Source organism: Neovison vison, chromosome 10, assembly GCF_020171115.1.
Source record: "Neovison vison isolate M4711 chromosome 10, ASM_NN_V1, whole genome shotgun sequence".
Taxonomy (NCBI): Eukaryota; Metazoa; Chordata; class Mammalia; order Carnivora; family Mustelidae; genus Neogale; species Neogale vison.
Window position 1 is genome coordinate 37,191,520 of NC_058100.1, and position 21,548 is coordinate 37,213,067.

The 21,548-nt window shown below is 46.0% G+C and overlaps 1 protein-coding gene across 1 annotated transcript in view; it reads right to left on the bottom strand.

Annotated features, from left to right (window-relative positions):
* Positions 1-2,244: 2,244 nt before the first annotated feature.
* GREM2 (gremlin 2, DAN family BMP antagonist) overlaps positions 2,245-21,548 on the bottom strand; it is a 77,877-nt gene continuing 58,573 nt past the window's right edge. The window contains exon 2 of the mRNA XM_044266283.1: positions 2,245-2,815. Coding sequence (XP_044122218.1) covers positions 2,308-2,814 — 507 coding nt within the window. The 5' untranslated portion in view covers position 2,815 and the 3' untranslated portion in view covers positions 2,245-2,307. The remainder of the gene's footprint in view (positions 2,816-21,548) is intronic.

Genomic DNA, 21,548 nt, shown 5'->3' on the forward strand with positions numbered 1-21,548 from the left:
ACTTAGAGCTTTTCTTCATTTATAAACAAACCAAAAAAAAAATTAAATACAATTTGAGCCATTATAAGGTAAACTTTGTACATAGAAGAACCTCCAGAAGGAGCTTAACCCTGCAGCATATCATATTGTTTCCATTGCTACACCCACAACTGGGTTCAAAGAGAGTGTACTCATGTGTGTATACTGTGAGTTCATAGCTTAATCCTTCCTCTATATGCGTGGGTTATGTGTTAATAAAATGACAGGGTTGGCTTTGCAGTCAGCCAGAGAATCCCATCCACTCCCAACCTCCTCTACTCCACTGGCCTCCATTTCAGTCACGTGGGCCTCCTTCCTTCACAGCTTTTCTGCCGTGTGTTCTGCACTGCGTCTAACTTGAAGTTTTCCAATTCAGGCAAGAATAAATTCTCAACTTGGACACGCTCTCTGCTCTTTCTTCCCATCTCAAGGTTCCAGGCTTCGAGGATTTCTGTTGAGTTCTGCCTCCTGATTGAGGGCTGTCTATCCCCCATTTCTAAAACCAATACCCCCTCTTACAACAGCATATTGCGCTCGGGTCTCATGGAGTTACGGGGTAGACAGAAATGAAACCTGCAGTTCAGGGGCGGGAAAGAGATTCAGGGACACGCCACACCTCGCTCTCCAGGTGAATGCCCCTAGACACCCCACCAGGAAGCTTCAGTTCCCCCAAGCAGTTTGTAGAGGGTCTCACAAACCTGGAGTGGGCCTTTCTGAGTGCCCTTGGCAGCAGCACAGGAGACTGGTGCTCAGAAACGACCAAAGAAAGGTTTTCAAAGTTTGCTGATTTCCACCAATAACATCTCATTCACATTCATCAGATTCCACAAACACTACTCACAGGGAAGACTCTGTGGGGCAATTTAGCAAAGGGACACAAGGTAAGTATAATTTTGCAAGAAAATAAGTTATGTCAGCTTTCCTACACCAAGAGACCTCAACATATAATCCTCAACGATTCCTTATAAACATGAAACATAAGCTGATGTTTAATCGTCCTTAAAAAAAAAATCCATTCTTTGAAAACAAAACTCCTGTAGGATAGCTTAACTAGATTTCTATTCTATATATTTTATTTTATTTCCTCCTACAGCACAAAGTGACCTGATTCCTTATATGTTTAAATAGTTCTCTCTTTTAGCAGGAAATATTTTTTTTGTTTTGAGTCACGGCAGTAAAGTGGTATAGCTTCTCACGGGCTCATACGACTATTAAACATCACAGGGCTTTTAAGTTCCCTGTGAAAGACTCCCCAGTGAGTCCCCTCCCTACACCTATCCGTCCCAACCCACTTCCAGATTTATTTATTGTGCTGCGATGATTTATTTAGTACCTTCAGGGAATCCGTTTTCACCGTAAGATCACAATGTGAGATCACCTGCCACCTCCCTGCCCAATGTAAGACTGGGTCCTGGACAGTGAACTGCTGACCGGGCATTATTCCTGAGCTCAACCCCTGCCGAGCCTTACTCAGAACCGTGCTGCAAAGCCGGAGTCCAAACTCGGGAGACGATACGTGGGTAGGTCTAGGGCGCTTCTGCACAGCCCTTTACAATACAGTCAGTTACAAAACCAGCGTTACTGCGGAGGCCGTCGTGTGGAATAATATTCTAACTGCGGCGGTAATAGCATGCACAGCCGAGGTCCTCGGAGTCCGCAGGTGGGGGGAGGGGGAGTGAGGAAGAAGAGGTGGTGGGCGCTGGGGGTGGGGGAGAGGGCGGCCCGCTGCGAGCAAGGTCCCCAGGGCAGCCCATCTCAGGATCCCGGTGGCTCAAGGCGTCTCCTCGAGCAGCGGGCAGCGGGCTGGAGAGGAGAACCTCCCCTCCGCGCGCGGGGACGCGGTCCAGGCCCGCATCGCTCGGCGCCAGGGCAGCGCCCCCTTCACCGGGTCAGGCTCCCCCGGGCCCGCGGGACCCGGCCGAGCGCCGCATCCTTCGCTTCCGCGCGACGGGAGCTGGAGTGTCGGGGAGGCCGGGGAAAGCCGGGCTTTTCCACATGGTGGAAACATCAACGCCGGACGGGCCGCGCGGCCCCCGAAGGTCCTCTCCCGCCGCCGGCCCGCGCGGAGCGGGTTTCCAGCCGCGTCCCTCGGGCCCGGAGCGCAGCGCGTTGGGGACGCGCAGGGGTGGGGCGCGCGGGGCCCCGCGATCGGCCGGACGCGGCGGCGAAGCTCCACTTGGGCGCCGCGCGGGCAGCGGAGGGGCCACCGGGCAGCGCCGCGCGGGCTCCGAGGACGCGGACGAAGGCGGCGGCGGCGGCCCCGGGAGCTCGCGGGGAGCCGCGGGGGCTTCACTGCTTGTCCGAGTCGCTCAGGTTCACGGACATGCACCGGCACTGCTTCACCTTCTGGATCTTCTTGAGTCGGAAGGGAGGGTCCATGCCGGGGCACTCGAGCTCCACGAGGACGGAGGTGACGCGCTGCGGCTTGCAGAAGGCGCACGACTGGAAGGACTCCTCGTCCTTGCGCACGTGGCGCGGGATGTAGAAGGAGTTGCACTGGCCGTAGCAGAAGCGGTTGAGGACCGTGCGGCTGCGGCAGCCGTCCTCGCTCACCGTCTGCCGCAGCGGCTGCGTCTTGCACCAGTCACTCTTGAGGTACTTGCGCTCGGTGACCACCAGGGCCTCCTGGCTGGAGGCCAGCACCTCCTTGATCTGGTGCTGCCATCGCTCCGAGTGGTTGCTGCTGCCGTCCTTGTAGGGCGACGGGATGGCGCCCGCCGGCCGGTTCTTCCGGGCCTCGGCCGCCTTCACCAGCACGGCCACCAGGCACAAGGACAGGGAGAGCTTCCAGAACATCCTGCGAACGAGACAAGAGTGAGAGGGGTTGGCTGGGGGGGGGGGGGCGCTGGTTTCACCAGAGGAGCAGCCGTCGGGTGCGGCCGCTGGAGGGGAGAGGCCTGGAGCCCCTGCGGGCGGCGGGGACACGGGGACGGCGGGGACGGCGGGGACGCCCTCCGAAAGGCGACGCAAGGGGCGAGGGGGCGAGCGGAAAAGAACACAGAGCGCTCCCACGGCTGCGCTACACAGGAATGACAAGGCGAAGGTCACCAGCGATAGCCCCCGCCCGCGGGCCGCAGTGCCAGCCAGAGCGACTGCGTTTCCCTGCGTCTTCATTTAGTGGGGGACAAGTCCTGTCCCACGCACACCACGTGTTTTCCTCATGGGACCCTCAAAACACGTCTAAGTTGGCCGTTATTATACCTACATTGCAGGGAAACTGAGGCACGCAGACGTTAGGAACTGGCCCACGGTCGCACCATCGCTAAGGAACGTCCAGGAGTCACGCACCTGTCTCCGGAGCCACCAAAAGGAGACACGGACCCGATCAGGAGGATCGGCAAAAAGAAAAAGCAAGCGGGGTGGGGGTGTGGGTCACAAGTTTCTTCAAAATAAGTATTAACCTACGAATGGACACAGACCGGGGAAAGTAGTATTTACACCTCTGGTAATTGTTAGGAATAGAAAAGTACATTGAACCTCTGCACAAAGATATTCAAGTTAATTCAAGAGAGTCATGAAGTAGAGTCTAGGAGCGGAAACCACTTCCTAGTCGGGAATTAACTCTCCAAGGCCCTTATTAAAACGGCCTTAGAGAACCCAACCGTAACCGCATGACTCGATTCTGCCTTCTGTGTATTAGGGCCTCATGACCCGAGTGTGCAGGGATGGGAGCTTGGGAGGAGCTTCCTGACAATCAGGTCTTGTAGGAAGCAAACCAAGTCGGCCTGAAGGATGGACTTCTTTGAAGCTTAATTCAGTTCCCATTGCTACATTTCCATTACTCCCTCCAGGGACAGCCATACCCTCCCCCAGCCCCCAGCAAAGATGATCTCTATCTGCTGAGGCCGGCAGCTCCTTCATTACCCTTGTCATCCTCGCCACCATATTCACATTTATTCATTGCTTCCCTGGATATCTTACCACCTCGAGAACTGCACGAGGCTCTCGTTCCTTTAACATGCCCACACCAAAATGGCATGTAGAAATTATATATACCATTATATAGTTCTACAATGTGTACTACACATTTATATTTAATTTTTATTTAATATTAAATTTATATGTATATAACATATAAATATAATATAATTTATATACATATAAATAAATTTAATATTAAATATATGAACACCCCTGAACTATTATCAATGTCTTACATGTTTCTGCTAATAATAATAGTATTTATTGGTGTTCAAAACCCATCCCTCTTATAGTTTCTTCTCATGTATAAACATATCAGTTCTATGAAATAGGTATTAATATTTCTCCCACTTTACGGATTAGGAAACTGAGGCATGGAGAGGCTTCACAACTTACCAAGATCATATGTCCACTATGTGAAATATTTGAATCCCGACTCCAGGTGAGGGTAGCTATACTATAGCTAAAAATATTTGTGTTAAGGGGTACCTAGGTGGCTCAGTAGGTTAAATATCTGCCTTTGGCTCAGATCATGATTCCAGGGTCCTGGGATCGAGCCGTATGTCTGGGCTCCCTGCTCAGTGGGGAGTCTGCTTCTCCCTCACTGTGTCCCCGCTTGTGATCTCTCTCTCACACTCACTCACTCAAAATCTTTAAAAAAATTTTTTGTGTTAAAATATCTATGCTAAAATATTCCTATATGTCATTATTGTTAATCTAAGAATAAACCACAAGAGGCTTTTGGAAACCACACAGCAGAGAATTCCTTCATTTATCAAGTTTCACTGAGTATTTATTCTAGAACAAACTCTGATAAGCCCTGAGAATTCCAGTACCTCTCTCAGAGACAAAGAGAAAGTTCTTCCAGTGTCGGACGAGCCCTGACAAGATCTGCTCTCCCTGTTCTTATCCCATGGACCTCCTCATCGACACTCTCCTACTTGCTCTGCTCCGGCAACCCTGCTCACCTTTCTGTTTCCAGAAGGTATGTGGCATTTTTCTGCTCTAGGGCCTTACGTTTGCCTTTCCTGATGTTGACATGGTCTTCTACCACCGTCTCCAAGTCTTTGCTCAGTTATCGCCACCTTGGTGAGGCCTTCATGGGTGACTTCATCACAGCCCTGACATTCACTGTCTCCTTCATCCCTGCTTTGTTCTCTTCCACGGCACTTAGCATCCGGTAAGAGTACTGTAAGATCTTACGGATTTTTGCATTGCCTGACTTCTGCAACTAGAATATAAGGTCCAAGAAAGAAGGACCATCTGTTAAACCACACTGTATGTCCTGCACTTGGAACAGTGACTGGTACCAAGTAGATACTCAATAAATTCGCGTTGAAGGACACACAAATACCACGCCTTTTGGCACGCAGAGTATGGAGGCACAATGGGATAGGTATGCACGGCCAAGAACATCTGAACCACTGGGATGCTTTAGAATGTAGATTCCTCAGCTCCACCCCCAAAACATCCCAAACCAGCAGAGTTGGGGTCGAGTTTGAGATCTGTGTTTCAAAGAACTGCTTCGGTGGCTTCCACGGGCCAGTGCCGCAGGGGATGATGGGGACACAGGGAAAGAGCATCGGTTCCTCCTGGACAGGGAACAGGAGAGGCCCAGGAATTAACAGCTAACGAGTGTCCTAAACTCCAAATAGGATTCTTCCAGGCGGTGGCACTGCCAAGAGGGCAGAGTTAGGTAAGTGTAATGACAAGAGGCAAGAGAAGTAAAAATTAAAAAATAAAATAAAAATTAAAAATAAAAATTTTTTTTAAAAAAGTAAAAATTGAGAACAGAGGAGGGAAAAAGGGAAAGATTTTCTTTTTTTGTAGAAGCATTTTTGGGCAATACAATTACTGAAATTTTGAGGCCAAACTGTTAAAGAACTTTCCTCATGCCTCCTTAGTTCCACACACGAATTGTCACATGAAAATGGCCATGCTCCCAGCAGATTCATGGCAAGCACTGAGTATTGGACTCATTCAACTTACACAGCTTATTATACTTGCAGAATGATTTGTGATCTCAATAGTCTCTTAAAAAGAAAGTATGTTGGTTCCATTTTAATAATTTCTAAAATTATTAACATTCTGAAAAAACACAACCAAAAGTTTGCAAGTCCCAGCCAGGAAAGATTTACAGAGTCTGCCTGGTCCTCAACCCCCCTAGTTCCAGGAACAGCTTCACAGGCATCTTTGATAGGCTCAACGATGCGTGCTTTTATTCAACAGGTCCTAGCTGTTGTCAGGGAGAACAGAATTAAAACATGTTCTGATCAATTTGGGGCAAAAACTCTCAGATTCACAGTATTAGATGTGATGATTAACAACATGCCTTCTTTGAACGCTTTGAAACATTTTCACAACATCTGGCAATCACCCGGAGAAGTTATGCTTCCCAAGAACCTAGGAGGAAAGCAAACCTCCCATTTGTAAGAGCAGGAAAAGAGGCTGATGCTATCGCTCGGTGACTGGGGCCACTGGGGGTTTCCTTCCCTCCATCTCGTTTCTTTACTCCTTCACACAACGCAACAGGAATGTTGCCAAGGATCTGGAATCTTGGTGTCGGGACAGGCAAGGAGGCAAGAGGTATTTTGCTGGAGTGACCATTATGCTTTTCACTTCAATCAAGGGCACCAAAGCAACTGAGTTTTTGCTCACAGAGCATCTCCTCTAGCCCTTGTGGATGGCAGGGGTCCTAAGGGTCCTGCATGCCTCTTTCTTCAGCTGGCTAACTTGCTCTTGCGCACACACGTCAGTGGCCCCGCCACACCCTGAATTTAGCCCTCAGAGTCTTCCTTTGCCTTGAATCACTCAGAGAAACTTGCCTTGCTACTCAGAGAAATGGTTTGCATAAAATTAACCTCTCAGGAGCGTTGCCATAATCGTTGGTACCACAGCACGAATATCTTTCATTTTATCCTCACATCTTGTGTTTGGCTTGTCTCAGAAGAAACTCGTAAATAATTCCTTTTGGTTTTATTAACTATCCTTGGGGCCTGACAATGTGGTCAGTTTGCAAGGGGCGCCAGGACCGTAAATGCTGATCCGCTAGCGGTGTGGGTTGGTCGCAGTGGGTTGGATAGAGAGAGAGGAAGCAAAAGCACTTTCCTCTTAAGTAATGCCCTGGGGCCCGGGCTTTCTTGGTGTCAGAACAAGGGCTGCACAGGCCAGGATAGTACATAGGCCGCTAAAGGATTACTGGTCTTTTTCTAGAACATCAGCCTTTTCTAGAGCGATAGGCTCTTGAGTCGTAATGCTTCCTAAGTTCTAGGAAAGGCTGTGGCCGCGCTGGATCCTCCTTGCCAGAAGGTGTAAGTGACCGAAGGCAAGGGTTCAGCTAAGCTGATTAACTCACTCCCAGCTCGACCTTGTTGGGTTTTAGAGGTCAGGTCCAGGCTGTGCATGAGTGGCGAACGGGATGAAGCTCAAACATTTTTTTGTGACCTAAGTAAGAATTCTGCACATCCTGGGCAGGTTGGAGGGAAGCTCCCAAGGCTGCAGATGGGCAGGCACATCTGGGATAAACCTGCTCCCACGGCCCAAGGGAAAACAGAATCCGAATCCAGCAGCGAACTGCAAACAAAAGCCCCTTGACGGTGTTAGAATGCAACGATTATTTTTATGAATTTTACTACTAGAACCTCAACAGGCAAAGGTACTTCATCCATCACATGGAGCCTTTGTTTGGGAGGCTGTGGCTGAGCTCTCCAGCTAAAGGTGCACGTTCCTGGCTCGGGGAGCACCCGCTGACTCTCAGCAACTGTCGTCTACCGCCCGCGATGGCCCGAAGGGCTGATCCCAGCCTGCACCGTTTCCGTAAATAAGGTTATACTGAACACGGCCGTGCCTGTTTAGCTCCATTTTCTTCATGGCTGCTTTTGGGTTACAAAGACGAGTAGTGGGGACAGAGACACACCGCATGAAGTCAAAAATATTCACTATGAGGCCTTTCACAGGAAAAGTTTGCCGCATCCTATTGCTAACTTTTCCTCTCCTGTTCACTCGTGGCTCTCCCCTTCCCCTTGGTGCGCTCTGGCTCGAAAAGTAGCTCTGCATTTTAAAATGTCTCACTATGAAGCATTTCAAACATAGAGCAAGCTAGAACACATCATGAACCCTAGCTGCCCACCACGGAGGTTAAAACAATATTAATAGTTCCAATCTTTATTTTGCCATCTCCTTCAATTTTGAGAGAAATGAAACAATATAGGTAAAGCCAAAGTTTTGTTCTCTTCTTCTGCTGTTGCTGAGATGACCAGTGTCCTGAAGTGGATTATATCATTCCTGCTGGTGCTTTTCCGTGTTTCCTGGTATGTTCTGTGGGTGAGGGCATGTCTGCGTGTGTGCCCGTGACCTTCATGAGTATCTAGTACTACACTCTTGTTGAGCAACTTTTGCTTTATTGATTTTATTGCTTTATTTTATTTTATTGTACTATATTGTATTTTATTCATTTTATTTTTGGAGCACCTTTAAAATCAACAATTGGTGTTTGAGATTTTATACATGTGGATGTTTTGAGAAGGATCTATTCATCTCCACTGCTGAATCTCAAAGCACAGTGTGTGCATTCGCCTTCCTGGGGGCCCGTGAAGTTGCTTCTACTCTGTCACTGTTGCCAACAGTGCTGTCCTGGACAGATTTGTGTGTTTATTTATGCCTACTTGCTAGAGGTTTGCTAGAGGAGACACGGAGAAGTGGAAATGCTACGTCAGGGCTTATGTACAACTAGAGCTTGACAAAGTTCCGTCATTCCCTTCCAAGTCCGCGCACCAGTATTCTCCCCCAGGGTAATCTTTGAGTCCCTGCTGCTGCACACACTTGCTAACCCTTGGTGTTACCACATTTATGATGTTTCGCCCATCTGGAAAGTTTGAAATGGCATCCTATTATTATTATTTTAATTTGCAGCCTTCTGATTCCAAGTGAGTTTTTCACCAAGCTCAAATACTGTAGTTGTACACTGAAAGGGAGGGATTGCAACTTATTGTAAGTGGAGAAATGAAAACATTAGGAAAGGATGGGGCGCCTGGAGGGCTCGGTCATTAAGTGTCTACCTTCAGCTCAGCTCGTGGTCCCAGGGTGTGGGATCAAGCCCTACATCGGGCTCCCTGCTCGGCGGGGAGTCTGCTTCTCCCTCTCCCACTCGCCCTGCTTGTGTTCCCTCTCTCGCGTGTCTCTCTCTGTCAGATAAATGAATAAAATCTTTTTTAAAAAAAAGAAAGAAAAAGAAAACATTAGGAAAGGAAAAATAAGTACGAACTATAAATCTTCTGAACTTCCTATGAGAAAAATAGGCAGTGGCTTGCAATTTCAAAGCAGAATGATCAGGGCATCCCATATGACTCAGAAGTTTGGAATCCAAATGGATTCGTTTACTTTTCCAAGTGACATTGTCTGAGTGGAACACGGACTATCATTTTGTTCCAGGAGAAGTTTAATTTCCTCTGGAAAAATTATATTATGTTTTTAAAAAAGGTTTTCAACCAAAGAAGAAATGATACTATCATTACTTACTTTGACTTCTGGATAGCAAGTGTATCATTTAGGAATTCGTAATCAGAGTTCTTAGTCTTTGAAACAATCGGGATAAACCCGGTCTGGGAAATGTCGCGTTGAGGTAAGACGGCAGCAAAGCAGTAAGCTGAGTAGGAAAATGGATGGGAAAGCTCTTTGAATGCTGTGCGCGCTTCTACACACATGGTTGCTTTTCTCAAGAGTGGAACCACGTGGGAATGAGAGTGAGAACATGGTTTCTGGGCCTGGAGCTGCCCATCTCGTGACCCTGTGTGACTCACTCCTAAGCCTCCCTGGTCCCCGTCTGTAAAATGGTGTTAATAGTACTGGCCACCCCCATTCCATGTCGCTGCTATGAAGAATGTGGCACTGAGATCCAGTCATGGTCCAAGTCCTCTCAGAGCGAAAAGAACCATGTGTTTTATTTGAAAGGAAGGAAGAAATTATGAGCGATCCGTTCAGGATTTTATAGCCGGTGGCATTGTTCTCTGCAGCCACGAGGCAGAACCTTTATTATGATGGCGATGATGATTTTCAGATGAAGATTTTAGGCTGCGGCTCAGGGGACTGGTCATACTTGAGTGATTCTGCGCTTCTCTACCTTGATCCTCAAGTCTTCTTCAGACAGTCTTGTGTGTTCAGGGTGAGCTTCTAAAACAAAAGGCTTCCCCTTCTCTGACAGCGGGCTTTGGATTTTCTGTCTGTGTATCCATAAAAATCAGAGGGGCCTGTCTAAAATGTGTGAGCAAAATCAAAAACGTCTTGACCACGCGCCCCGTCAACAAGCTCTACTTCAAGCTACTTCGTTTCACTTGTCTGACAGTGGGGAGCGGTGGGACCTTGCACGGAGGAAACCCTGACAAAACCGTGTACCCCCTTTTCACTTCCTCTGGAATTGACGACACAAGTATTTTTATTCCTTTTCTTTAGTCTTTTGATGTCTTTCATGGATTCTTCTTTCTCTGGTTTCCTCTTAGAGGTTAATAAACCTATTTTCTCCATCCTCACCTTCCTACTAAGAATTTCATCCGTGCCAAGATTTTAGCCACCAGTTGCTATCTGCTCTTGACTCCCAGACTCTATACCCAGCTGCCTACCGAACAGTCCCTGGATGCCTTATAGGCACCCCAAGTTTTCTAGGTCCCAAATCTTATCCTGTTTTTTTCACTCAGCGCCTCTTCTGAAAGTTACTGTCTCAGTGACACAGCGTTTTTCCTTTGCCCCCAGGCCAGAGAGCTAAGAGTGCAAGTCCTAGCTGATGTACTGCCCGAGAGCCAATGTCTTCATTTTTCTTGCTAACAGAAGCACAATGTTGTCCAGGGACCGGAGTCCAGGTTCTTCATGGGCAATTCTACATACCGCGGAGTGCGGAGTTGATAGGTCCTACTCCGTGACTAACAAGATGTAAGAAATAGCCTCCTGGGAGGGAATTTTACTCCCTGATGAAAAAAAAGACATGCCAGAAGAAGTTACTGTTCCGGTCTGGGTTGTGTTTGTGCAAGGAGACTGAGGCTACAGCAGCCCCCCGCAGGGTACAGCCTGGGATGCGAGTCAGACCGCTGCCGCAGAGAAAGCCACCGTATTCTTGGTCACACGGGTAAGCCACTTGAACTGACCTTCCCTACCGCTGCTCATCTCTGGACTTTGATGTTGTCCGTTAAAAACGCATCAGTATTTAAATCCCTTTCATTTGGGTATGGAGAATACCCAAACTTATCTTCTCACATATTAAGCCCATTGTCCTAACTGTCTTCAATGATCGTCTTTCTTGCCTCACTGCTGAGCCCCAGGGTTACGACTTTGGCTTGGGTCCTCTTCTCCTCACTGGCCTCCAAACTCATGCTCACATCCACCTTCCAGGCTCACATCGAGGAGATCCCGACATGCAGATCTGTCTCTCTTATGCCCTGCAGTCTTCCCTTGCCGGGTTTCCCATCACGCACCGGTTCAAAGTCCTTGGCACAGTGCATAAGCCTTCTGTGATCTTTGTCCCCTCTCGTTTCATCATGTTGTCCCTCACAATAGCACATTATGCCAGAAAGACAGAGAACTACGTGTCCTAACACGCAAGGTCGTTTTCCACCCGCGAACATTTGCACGGCTCTTTCTCTTCCCTGAAATACTGTTTCTTCGACCACTGCTGGGTATTTACGTTTCATTCAAGTTCCACTTCTGTTGCGACAGCTTCTGTGCTTCCCGTGCCCTTCCTCGCTGCTGCCCTCCCACCTGCCTCATCGCAGCCAACAGGCCGCTGCCTGTGTTTTCCCCACTGGAGTGGGTGTTACTGGAAGACGTGATATTTAACCTTTGTTTCCATACTGACTTGTGGTTGGTCTACAGAACAGTTATAAATGCTTACTTACGTATGAATGAATGAAAGAGGGAATGATTACATAGGTTTTGGCTACACTGGTACAGATGAGAATGTTTTTATTTTTTAAAACTATAAAGAAGAACTTGAAACTGGGTTAACTTTTCAGTAGCAATAATGCTTTTTATGAAAGCCTTTCATCATCATGATTTAGTACATACCAAGCTATCAAAATCAGAAGTCAACGTAACTACTAAAAGTGGAATGATTATTATTATTATTATTTTACAATCGAATAGACGCCTATGATTCAGTAGTGATACTTTTGCAGGTCCTCATCCTCGTTTTATTTCAAACTGTGTCCGCCTGTCTTTGCTCTTGCTGACGCTGACCTGAAGTTCATGTCTTCTGCCCATTTCTTTTTTCCTTTTTTAAAGATTTTATTTATTTATTTGACACAGAGAGAGAGATCACAAGCAGGCAGAGAGGCAGGCAGAGAGAGAAAGGGAAGCAGGCTTCCCTCTGAGCAGAGAGCCCGATGCGGGGCTCGATCCCAGGACCCTGAGACCATGACCTGAGCCGAAGGCAGAGGCTCAACCCACTGAGCCACCCGGGCGCCCCGCGTTTTTCTTTTAGAAGATTATCTATTTATCTCTCTATCTTAGAGAGAAACAGAGACAGCGCACGTGAGCATGAGCACAGGTGGGGGGAAGATGGGGCATGGGCAGAGGCAGAGGCGGAAGGAGAGGGTGAAGATCTCACGCAGACTCCAGGCTGAGCTGGGAACCCAGGGTGGGGCTCCATCTCCCCGCCCTGAGATCACGACCTGAGCTGAAACCAAGAGTCTGGCCAACTGACTGAGCCACCCAGGCTCCCCTCCCCCTCTTGATCTTAACTTGACAGGTTTTGGGTTTGAAAGCCTTTTTTCTTTTTAATTACTTTTAAAATTTTTTTTTAGAGAGAGAGAGTGCCTGCAGGTGCCCATGTAGGGGGAGGGGACGAGGGGGAGGGGTGAGGAGAGGAAGTGAATCTCAAAAAATTTAAACTTGACAAGATTTTCAAAAGAGTTTGAGAAAGGACAAGGCGCTTGAGGGATGCAGTCGTTAAGGGCCCCACTTGGTTTTGGCTCAGGTCAGGCCGGTATCAGAGTCATCAGATTAAGCCCCTCCTTGGGCTCTGAGCTTAGCCTGGAGTCAGCATGAGATTCTCTCCCTTTGTGTCCCCCTCCCCTTCCTCCCCGCTCAAGGCATGCGTGTCTGTGCCCGCACTCTCTCTCGCAAATAAATAAATAAAATCCTTAAAAAAAAAAAAGACTTTCAAACCCCAAACCTGTTATAATGAGATAAATTCTATGGGGGAAGCAGGAAAGAATGTCCAATGGAAAAAAGACAGCCTCTTTAATAAATGGTGTTGGGAAAATTGGACAGCCACATGCAGAAAAATGAAATTGGACCATTTCCTTACACCACACACAAAAATAGACTCAAAATGGATGAAGGACCTCAATGTGAGAAAGGAATCCATCAAAATCCTTGAGGAAAACACAGGCAGCAACCTCTTCGACCTCAGCCGCAGCAACATCTTCCTAGGAACATCGCCAAAGGCAAGGGAAGCAAGGGCAAAAATGAACTATTGGGATTTCATCAAGATCAAAAGCTTTTGCACAGCAAAGGAAACAGTTAACAAAATCAAAAGACAACTGACAGAATGGGAGAAGATATTTGCAAATGACATATCAGATAAAGGACTAGTGTCCAAAATCTATAAAGAACTTAGCAAACGCAACACCCAAAGAACAAATAATCCAATCAAGAAATGGGCAGAGGACATGAACGGACATTTCTGCAAAGAAGACATCCAGATGGCCAACAGACACATGAAAAAGTGCTCCACATCACTCGGCATCAGGGAAATACAAATCAAAACCACAATGAGAGATCACCTCACACCAGTCAGAATGGCTAAAATCAACAAGTCAGGAAATGACAGATGCTGGCAAGGATGTGGAGAAAGGGGAACCCTCCTACACTGTTGGTGGGAATGTAAGGTGGTGCAACCACTCTGGAAAACGGCATGGAGGTTCCTCAAAATGTTGAAAATAGAACTGCCCTATGACCCAGCAATTGCACTACTGGGTATTTACCCTAAAGATACAAACGTAGTGATCCAAAGGGGCACGTGCACCCGAATGTTTAGAGCAGCAATGTCCACAATAGCCAAACTATGGAAAGAACCTAGATGTCCTTCAACAGATGAATGGATAAAGAAGATGTGGTATATATACACAATGGAATACTATGCAGCCATCAAAAGAAATGAAATCTTGCCATTTGCGACAACATGGATGGAACTAGAGCGTATCATGCTCAGCGAAATAAGTCAAGCGGAGAAAGACAACTATCATATGATCTCCCTGATATGAGGAAGTGGTGATGCAACGTGGGGGCTTAAGGGGGTAGGAGAAGAATAAATGAAACAAGATGGGATTGGGAGGGAGATAAACCATAAGTGACTCTTAATCTCACAAAACAAACTGAGGGTTGCTGGGGGGAGGGGGGTTGGGAGAAGGGGGGTGGGGTTATGGACATTGGGGAGGGTATGTGCTTTGGTGAGTGCTGTGAAGTGTGTAAACCTGGCGATTCACAGACCTGTCCCCTGGGGATAAAAATATATGTTTATTAAAAAAAAAAAATTTATGGGGAAGAACTAGAGAGAGATACAAATTTAAGGAAAAGAATGACGTCACATTTCCTTTCAGTGTTTCTACATATTTTTAAAAAATGTGTAATAGTAGGCATAAAATATAGCTATGGTATTTGGCTATTATGGTATTTAGATTCCTCTGGAGACATTAAAAAGAATACTATGACTGGGGCGCCTGGGTGGCTCAGTGGGTTAAAGCCTCTGCCTTCGGCTCAGGTCATGATCCCGGGGTCCTGGGATGGAGCCCTGTGTCGAGCTCTCTGCTCCGTGGGGAGCCTGCTTCCTCCTCTCTCTCTGCCTGCCTCTCTGCCTACTTGTGATCTCTGTCTGTCAAAATAAATAAATAAAAATCTTAAAAAAAAAAAAAAAGAATACTATGACTATCATCTTTTAAAACATCAGTGTTGCAATATTCTTTAAATAATATTTGCTGCGGGACGCCTGGGTGGCTCAGTTAGTTGAGCAGCTGCCTTCGGCTTGGGTCATGATCCCAGTGTCCTGGGATCGAATCCCACATTGGGCTCCTAGCTTGGCGGGAAGCCTGCTTCTCCCTCTGCCTCTGCCTGCCACTCTGTCTGCCTGTGCTCGCTCGCGCTGTCTCTCTCTCTCTCTGACAAGTAAATAAATAAAATCCTAAAAAAAAATTAAAAAAAAATATTTGCTGCCAATTTATATGTCAGAGTTTGTGAGAGGTTACATAGATTTAATAATAGGTTAGTAAAACTGTGTATAGGCTAGTACACTAAATATGTTATTATATTACTATTTCTAAACACAAGAATTGTGTTAACAATACCAGGCGAGGAGATTAATTCATTCTTGAATTCTCTGATACATACATATTTTATGCCCCCAAGTAAAGGTCATGAAGAGAGATCTCAGACTTTGCTTCTCTCCTATTCTTGTACTCATGTCTCCCAAATTCTGCAACCTCTTTTCTGACAGTTTTTCAAAACACTCTGTTGGCTAATGGGTCCATAGAGAACTGGAAAGTCCCATATTAAGTAATTTAATTGAAGCAAGAAGTGTGGTTCAGTTGCTGTTAAGTCTTATGCACCCTGCCCTTTTCATGTTAGCTCCTGAATTCAACTGATGTTGAATTCAGAGAAACTAAAGGGTAAATTCAAGGCTCTCGACCAAAGAAAACAAACACAACCACAGACAACCAGCAGACTTATGCCAATGGACATGGAGTCATGGAAAAAGTAAAAAAAAAAAAAAAAAAGAATAAAGGAAAAATTTAAAAATGTCAAAAACTTATTTAAAATGAATATAATACCCAATACCCAAACCTGTCTTTTTATACACCTGTACCAGGCAGCACTTTCACTAACACTGTTAGCATTAACTGGTTTGTTCATTCATCCCATGTGTTCTGTGCACCTTCCTAGGGGATGGGATACAAAGATGAGTAAGATATCGATTTCATGCCAGGAAAAAGATAAATGAACAAGAAGTGACATTAGCCTTGGAAGTAGGAGACTAGTCAGCTGTTGGAGTAATCTGTGAAAGAAACAATGGGGGGGGGTACAACCAAGGGGCAATGGTAACAGAAGAGAAGGAAACATTTAAGTCCTTGAACTTGAACGTGTTGAAGGGACTGAATGGACACGCAGATGGGGGAGACTGGGAAACCTGGGGGTCCGCCCCAGGCAACAGGAAGCTAGAGACCCGGCTGGCTTTCCCAGGATGGAGAACAGGAGAGGAAGAGCTGGCAGGAGGAGACAGGGCCGTCTCCACACACAGGAAGTCTGTCTGGTACAAGGAGGGCCTCATGGGCTCCATCTGAAGGGATGTCATTCGGTGAGGGTAAGAAGATCAAGAGGAGAAGTGGGCAGCGGCGGGAACTCGGGTACATAAGCTCTTCCAGAGACCGAGGAAAAGGAAACCTACAAAGGCGGCCGAGAGAGGGCAGAGATAGCCAGACTGTGACAAGTCAGATGAGGGGAGACGGACGCGCCTTCCCTGGATCGAGGGTCCCCCAGTCTTGGGGCGAGGAGTTTTAGAGACATAGTGGGGTGAGGGCAAGACTGCAGAGGGGGGAAAGTGAAGACAGTATGTAATGGATTCTGACTTTCAGACCTTAAAATGTTGGTAAGCCGTCATTATCTAGCCTTCCAAATAGTCAACAATTTACTCTGAGTGAAGTCAAAGGACCAACGGGACAGGACAGAAAGTACTTTCTGAACCGCAGCATCGGTAACCCAAGCAATTTCACCCTGAAAAGCTGAGCAAAATGAAGTGAGGACCGAGCGGATGCCCGGGCTTGAAGTTCCTGATACTCCTTCCGAGATTTCTGTTGATTTTCACATTTAATCTTCTCCCCCAAACACCTAAGCTTCCAGTCCTCTTCAGGGGAAAACTCCTTCGGAGTAGAGATCAGTCTGTTTTAACCACTGCCATATGCCTGGAACTCAGCCCAGGTCCCAGCGTATAGAAAATGACCAACAAATATTTATTGAATAAATGAACAAATGTCCAATATTTTAGAGAAATTACAGAGGTCATAACTGCTGGTATTCAAACAGCCAGATTACAACCGATATTTGAGAAAAAGGAAAGCCCGAGAGATTAGGAATCAGTCCTTTGCCTTTTATTTGGGAAATAAAGAGACTGTAAGTGTACCATTCATGCAGGAAGTATTTACTGAACGCACATGTGCTCGTGATATGTTTGGTGTCCATTCTGCTTTTTATAACTCTCTGTTTAGATCTTTCCTTGGATCAGCCTAATTATAAATAAGGTAAATAAAAAGGATCCTTACTGAACTTCCGAAGTCAGTCTCGGGCGTGTTTCTCGTTAACATCAAATAGAGCCAGTCATACCTTCAGCCAACCTTATCAAATATTCTCCAGGATATGGTTTCCAGACACAAAGATGGGCTCATTTTTCTATGGAGCAAGTTCTATTAACAATATCCACTATTTGCATTCAATTCAAATTCAGTATAGGACTCCTTTTCTTTAATTAGTGGTCCTCAAACCTCATGATGAACGAGACACACATGGGAACTTGTTAAAAGTGTAGATCCCAGGACTACATACTGCAGGAGTTGTGATTCCCAAGATTTGGGCTGGAACCTGAGAAATGGCATTTACAAGAAGCATCCCATATTCTGAAAAACAGAGCCGAAACTATTTGTCTAAAATGAAATTATCTGCACTCCTGGGTATTTACCCCAAAGATACAGAGGTCGTGAAAAGAAGGGCCAAAGACACAGATGTCGTGAAAAGAAGGGCCATCTGTACCCCAATGTTTATAGCAGCAATGGCCACAGTCGCCAAACTATGGAAAGAACCAAGATGCCCTTCAACGGATGAATGGATAAGGAAGATGTGGTCCATATACACTATGGAGTATTATGCCTCCATCAGAAAGGATGAATACCCAACTTTTGTAGCAACATGGACGGGACTGGAAGAGATTATGCTGAGTGAAATCAGTCAAGCAGAGAGAGTCAATTATCATATGGTTTCACTCATTTGTGGAGCATAACCAATAGCATGGAGGACAAGGGGCGTTAGAGAGTAGTAGGGAATTTGGGTAAATTGGAAGGGGAGGTGAACCATGAGAGACTATGGACTCTGAAAAACAGTCTGAGGGGTCTGAAGTGGCGGGGGGGTGGGAGGTTGGGGTACCAGGTGGTGGGTATTATAGAGGGCACAGCTTGCATGGAGCACTGGGTGTGGTGAAAAAATAATGAATACTGTTTTTCTGAAAATAAATAAATTGGGAAAAAAAAATAAAATAAAATGAAATTATCTGCACTCTGGTCCACTGCCCAGAGCCAACTTTATTAATTATATCCTTATTAATAAGGACCAGAGACTAATCCAGGAATATGCAGCAATCAGTGTTAAAGTTAATTGAAATTCAGAGCTAACATCTCTTCTTTCTCTGAGCAATTTCCCCATGTTGAGAGCAGGGGACTTCTTTCATGGTCTGTGACAGAAAGATGTGAGGGAGATGATTTGCAAGTAATTGTGATGTATGTTTCCACTTAGAATGCCTTTCTTCTCAAACCTGTGTGTCACGGCTTTGGCAAGCTCCGTGGACCTCAGTGTTGGGAGGGATCCCTGCACGGACACCCCAGGGGAGAGGGTCTGCACCGGGGACTGGCCACTGCGACGGAGGTGTACCAGAGGCTGGCAGTTACGTAACACGCGGAAGCTGCAACCCAGGGACCAACTCTTCTGATTCTCCTGACCTGCCTCCCCTTCCCTCCTTCCACTTTTCCATGAAGTCTGGGGCTCTCTCAGGCAACACACATGGACTGGGGGCCTCAGGGGCTGGAGAGAAGCCATAGCAGGTATCAGTTACGGAGAAAGGGGCCACATAAAGAAATCCGCATATTTAATACGAAGACAATCACAGGCATTTGGGAGAGGCACTGGCTATGGCAGTGTTGGGCGACAAGGGAGAGTGATCGATTGATCCCTCAGAGCTGCAGTCAGTGCCCGAGGGGCTGTCCTGTGGAGGACACAAGCCTCACCTGCCTTCTTCAGAGCAGGTGACGGTCCACAAGCAGCTGCGCCAAGGCCAAGTGTTCTTACCAAATATGCACATTTTTTAAAAAATGGATTTTATGGGGTGCCTGGGTGGCTCAGTGGGTTAAGCTTCTGCCTTCAGCTCAGGTCATGATCTCAGGGTCCTGGGATCGAGCCCCACATCGGGCTCCCTGCTCGGCAGGGAGCCTGCTTCCCCCCTCTCTCTGCCTGCTGCTCTGCCTACTTGTGATCTCTGTCTGTCAAATAAATAAGTAAAAATCTTTGAAAAAAACAAAAAAGGATTTTATTTATTTATTTGAGAGAGACCAGAGAAAGAGCACAAGCAGGGGGAGCAACAGAGGCAGAGGGAGAAGCACCTCTGAGCAGGTCTCACCTGGTCTCACCTCTCACCCCTGAGTAGGAAGCCCGAGGTGGGACTCGATCTCAGGACCCTGGCACCATGACCTGAGCTGAAGGCAGATGCTTAACTGACTGAGCCACCCAGGCATCCCCAAATGTGTACATTTTTAAAAAGATAACAACTAAAGCTTTTTAAAAAGTGACTGGTGGGGTGCCTGGGTGGCTCAGTAAGTTAAGCCGCTGCCTTCGGCTCAGGTCATGATCTCAGGGTCCTGGGACTGAGCCCCGCATCGGGCTCTCTGCTCAGCAGGGAGCCTGCTTCCTCCTCTCTCTCTCTGCCTGCCTCTGCCTACTTGTGATCTCTCTCTGTCAAATAAATAAATAAAATCTTAAAAAAAAAAAAAAAAGTGACTGGTGTCAGGGTGCCTGGGTGGCTCAAGTGGTTAATCATCTGCCTTCAGCTCAGGTCGTGATCCTGGGGTCCTGGGATTAGGGTCCCACATCGGGCCCCCAGGTCATGGGGGAGGCCCGCTTCTTCCTCTCCCTCTCCCTCTGCCTCTTCCCCGCTTGTGCTCTCTCTGTCTCTCTCTCTCAAAGGAATAAATATTAAAAAAATAAAAATAGTTTTTTAAAATTTTTAAAAAGATTTTATTTATGTGAATTTTCTCTTAAAAACAGCAGAGAAATTAACATAAAACTATTTTTTTAACAAAATTCTGTTTATGGTTAAAATTGAAATCAGTAAAAATCAACCATTGTTCTCAAAAACAAATACAAAGAAGTATGTGGCTTGATTCATAGCACATTAAATGATTTACCTCTGAGGACATATGCAACGAAAGTTCTGTGGTGGTTGTTCAAGGACGTTATTGTGTAAACAGTGGCCATATGTATGACCCAAGTTAACTGCTTTTCTTTTTAAGAACTTGATCTTTTTGCCTTTAAAATATTAATTTCATTGGGTTGCAAAAATTCTGTTTGTTATTTGTAGAAAATTTTGAGAATTCAGAAAATATTTAAGAGAAATATAAATAAGTTTCAACGACTATATAATCTTCTGACACATGTGAGTGTTCAATGTACTTAATTATTCTTCCTTTTAGCTGGTGCCCAATTTCCAACTTTACAAGTAATACTGCTCTAAACATCTCTGTATGTGAAGTTTGGAGCATCACACTGACTTAGCCATTACTTTAACCACAAAGAGACCTCTGGATTCCAAGATTTTGTGGGTCTGAATATTTCCTTAGGGAATCAAGTGCCTTTGGTCCAGGGGCAGATGGAAGCGATAGCTGCCGCAGACCCTAATAAGGATGAGCCTGGAAACTGACAGTTCAGAACTCCCAACAAGGCAAGGAACCCGGAAGAGATAGGGGCTGAGCAGACGCAGAAGAATGACCTTTGATTATTTGTCTGTCTTCTCATGTCAAGTGATTCTAAGTATAATAGAAAATTTTGGAGTTCCCATACAAGGGAATAGTGAGAGACAAGCTTTACGTAGGCAGGCTGTCTTTAAATAAATACAAGAGAAGAATGTGCTGGTGAGGAATATGTGAGTAGAGCATCGGTATGAAACATCCGTATGCGTGATCAATAAATATCCAGTAATAAAAGAAGGCTTGACATCAAATGGACAATATCCTTCTATATTAAAATAAATACAAAATATTTAAAAAATGATTTCTCTGAATAGCTTGATAGCAGGTTAGTAGAATAATCCCAGAAGTTATGGATAAAATTTCCTCCTATTTTCTTCCAATTAGGGCTTTTCCTCTTTTCACAATTAATTATGGATAAATTTTGATCTTAAAGTGTGGTTCCCTGATTAGTAACCTCTGTATCACCTGGGAATGTTTTAGAAATTGCCCTTCACCTCCATCCCCCAGATCTACTGAATCAGAAACTCTGGAGAGGAGATGGAATGTTTTGGGGTCCGACAGTCTGCATTTTAACAAGCCTTGCTGATGATTCTGGTTTTTTCTACATGGGCTCTCTGTTACAAAACTTAGGGGTAGAGGGCATTAATGGTAAGGGTTTTTAATAATTGATGCAATTACTTCGCTCCTTGCTAATTACTGTACATTTCTTACTTCCCTGACACACTAATTTAAAAAGCAATGTTCTGTATGTAAAAAGTGTCTTAATCATTCCTTATAAAGTTTTCATCTAAAATACTTAGTGAAAAGAGTAAGATATTTCATCAAAAACTCACTGTTCATTTGTTGTTTCAC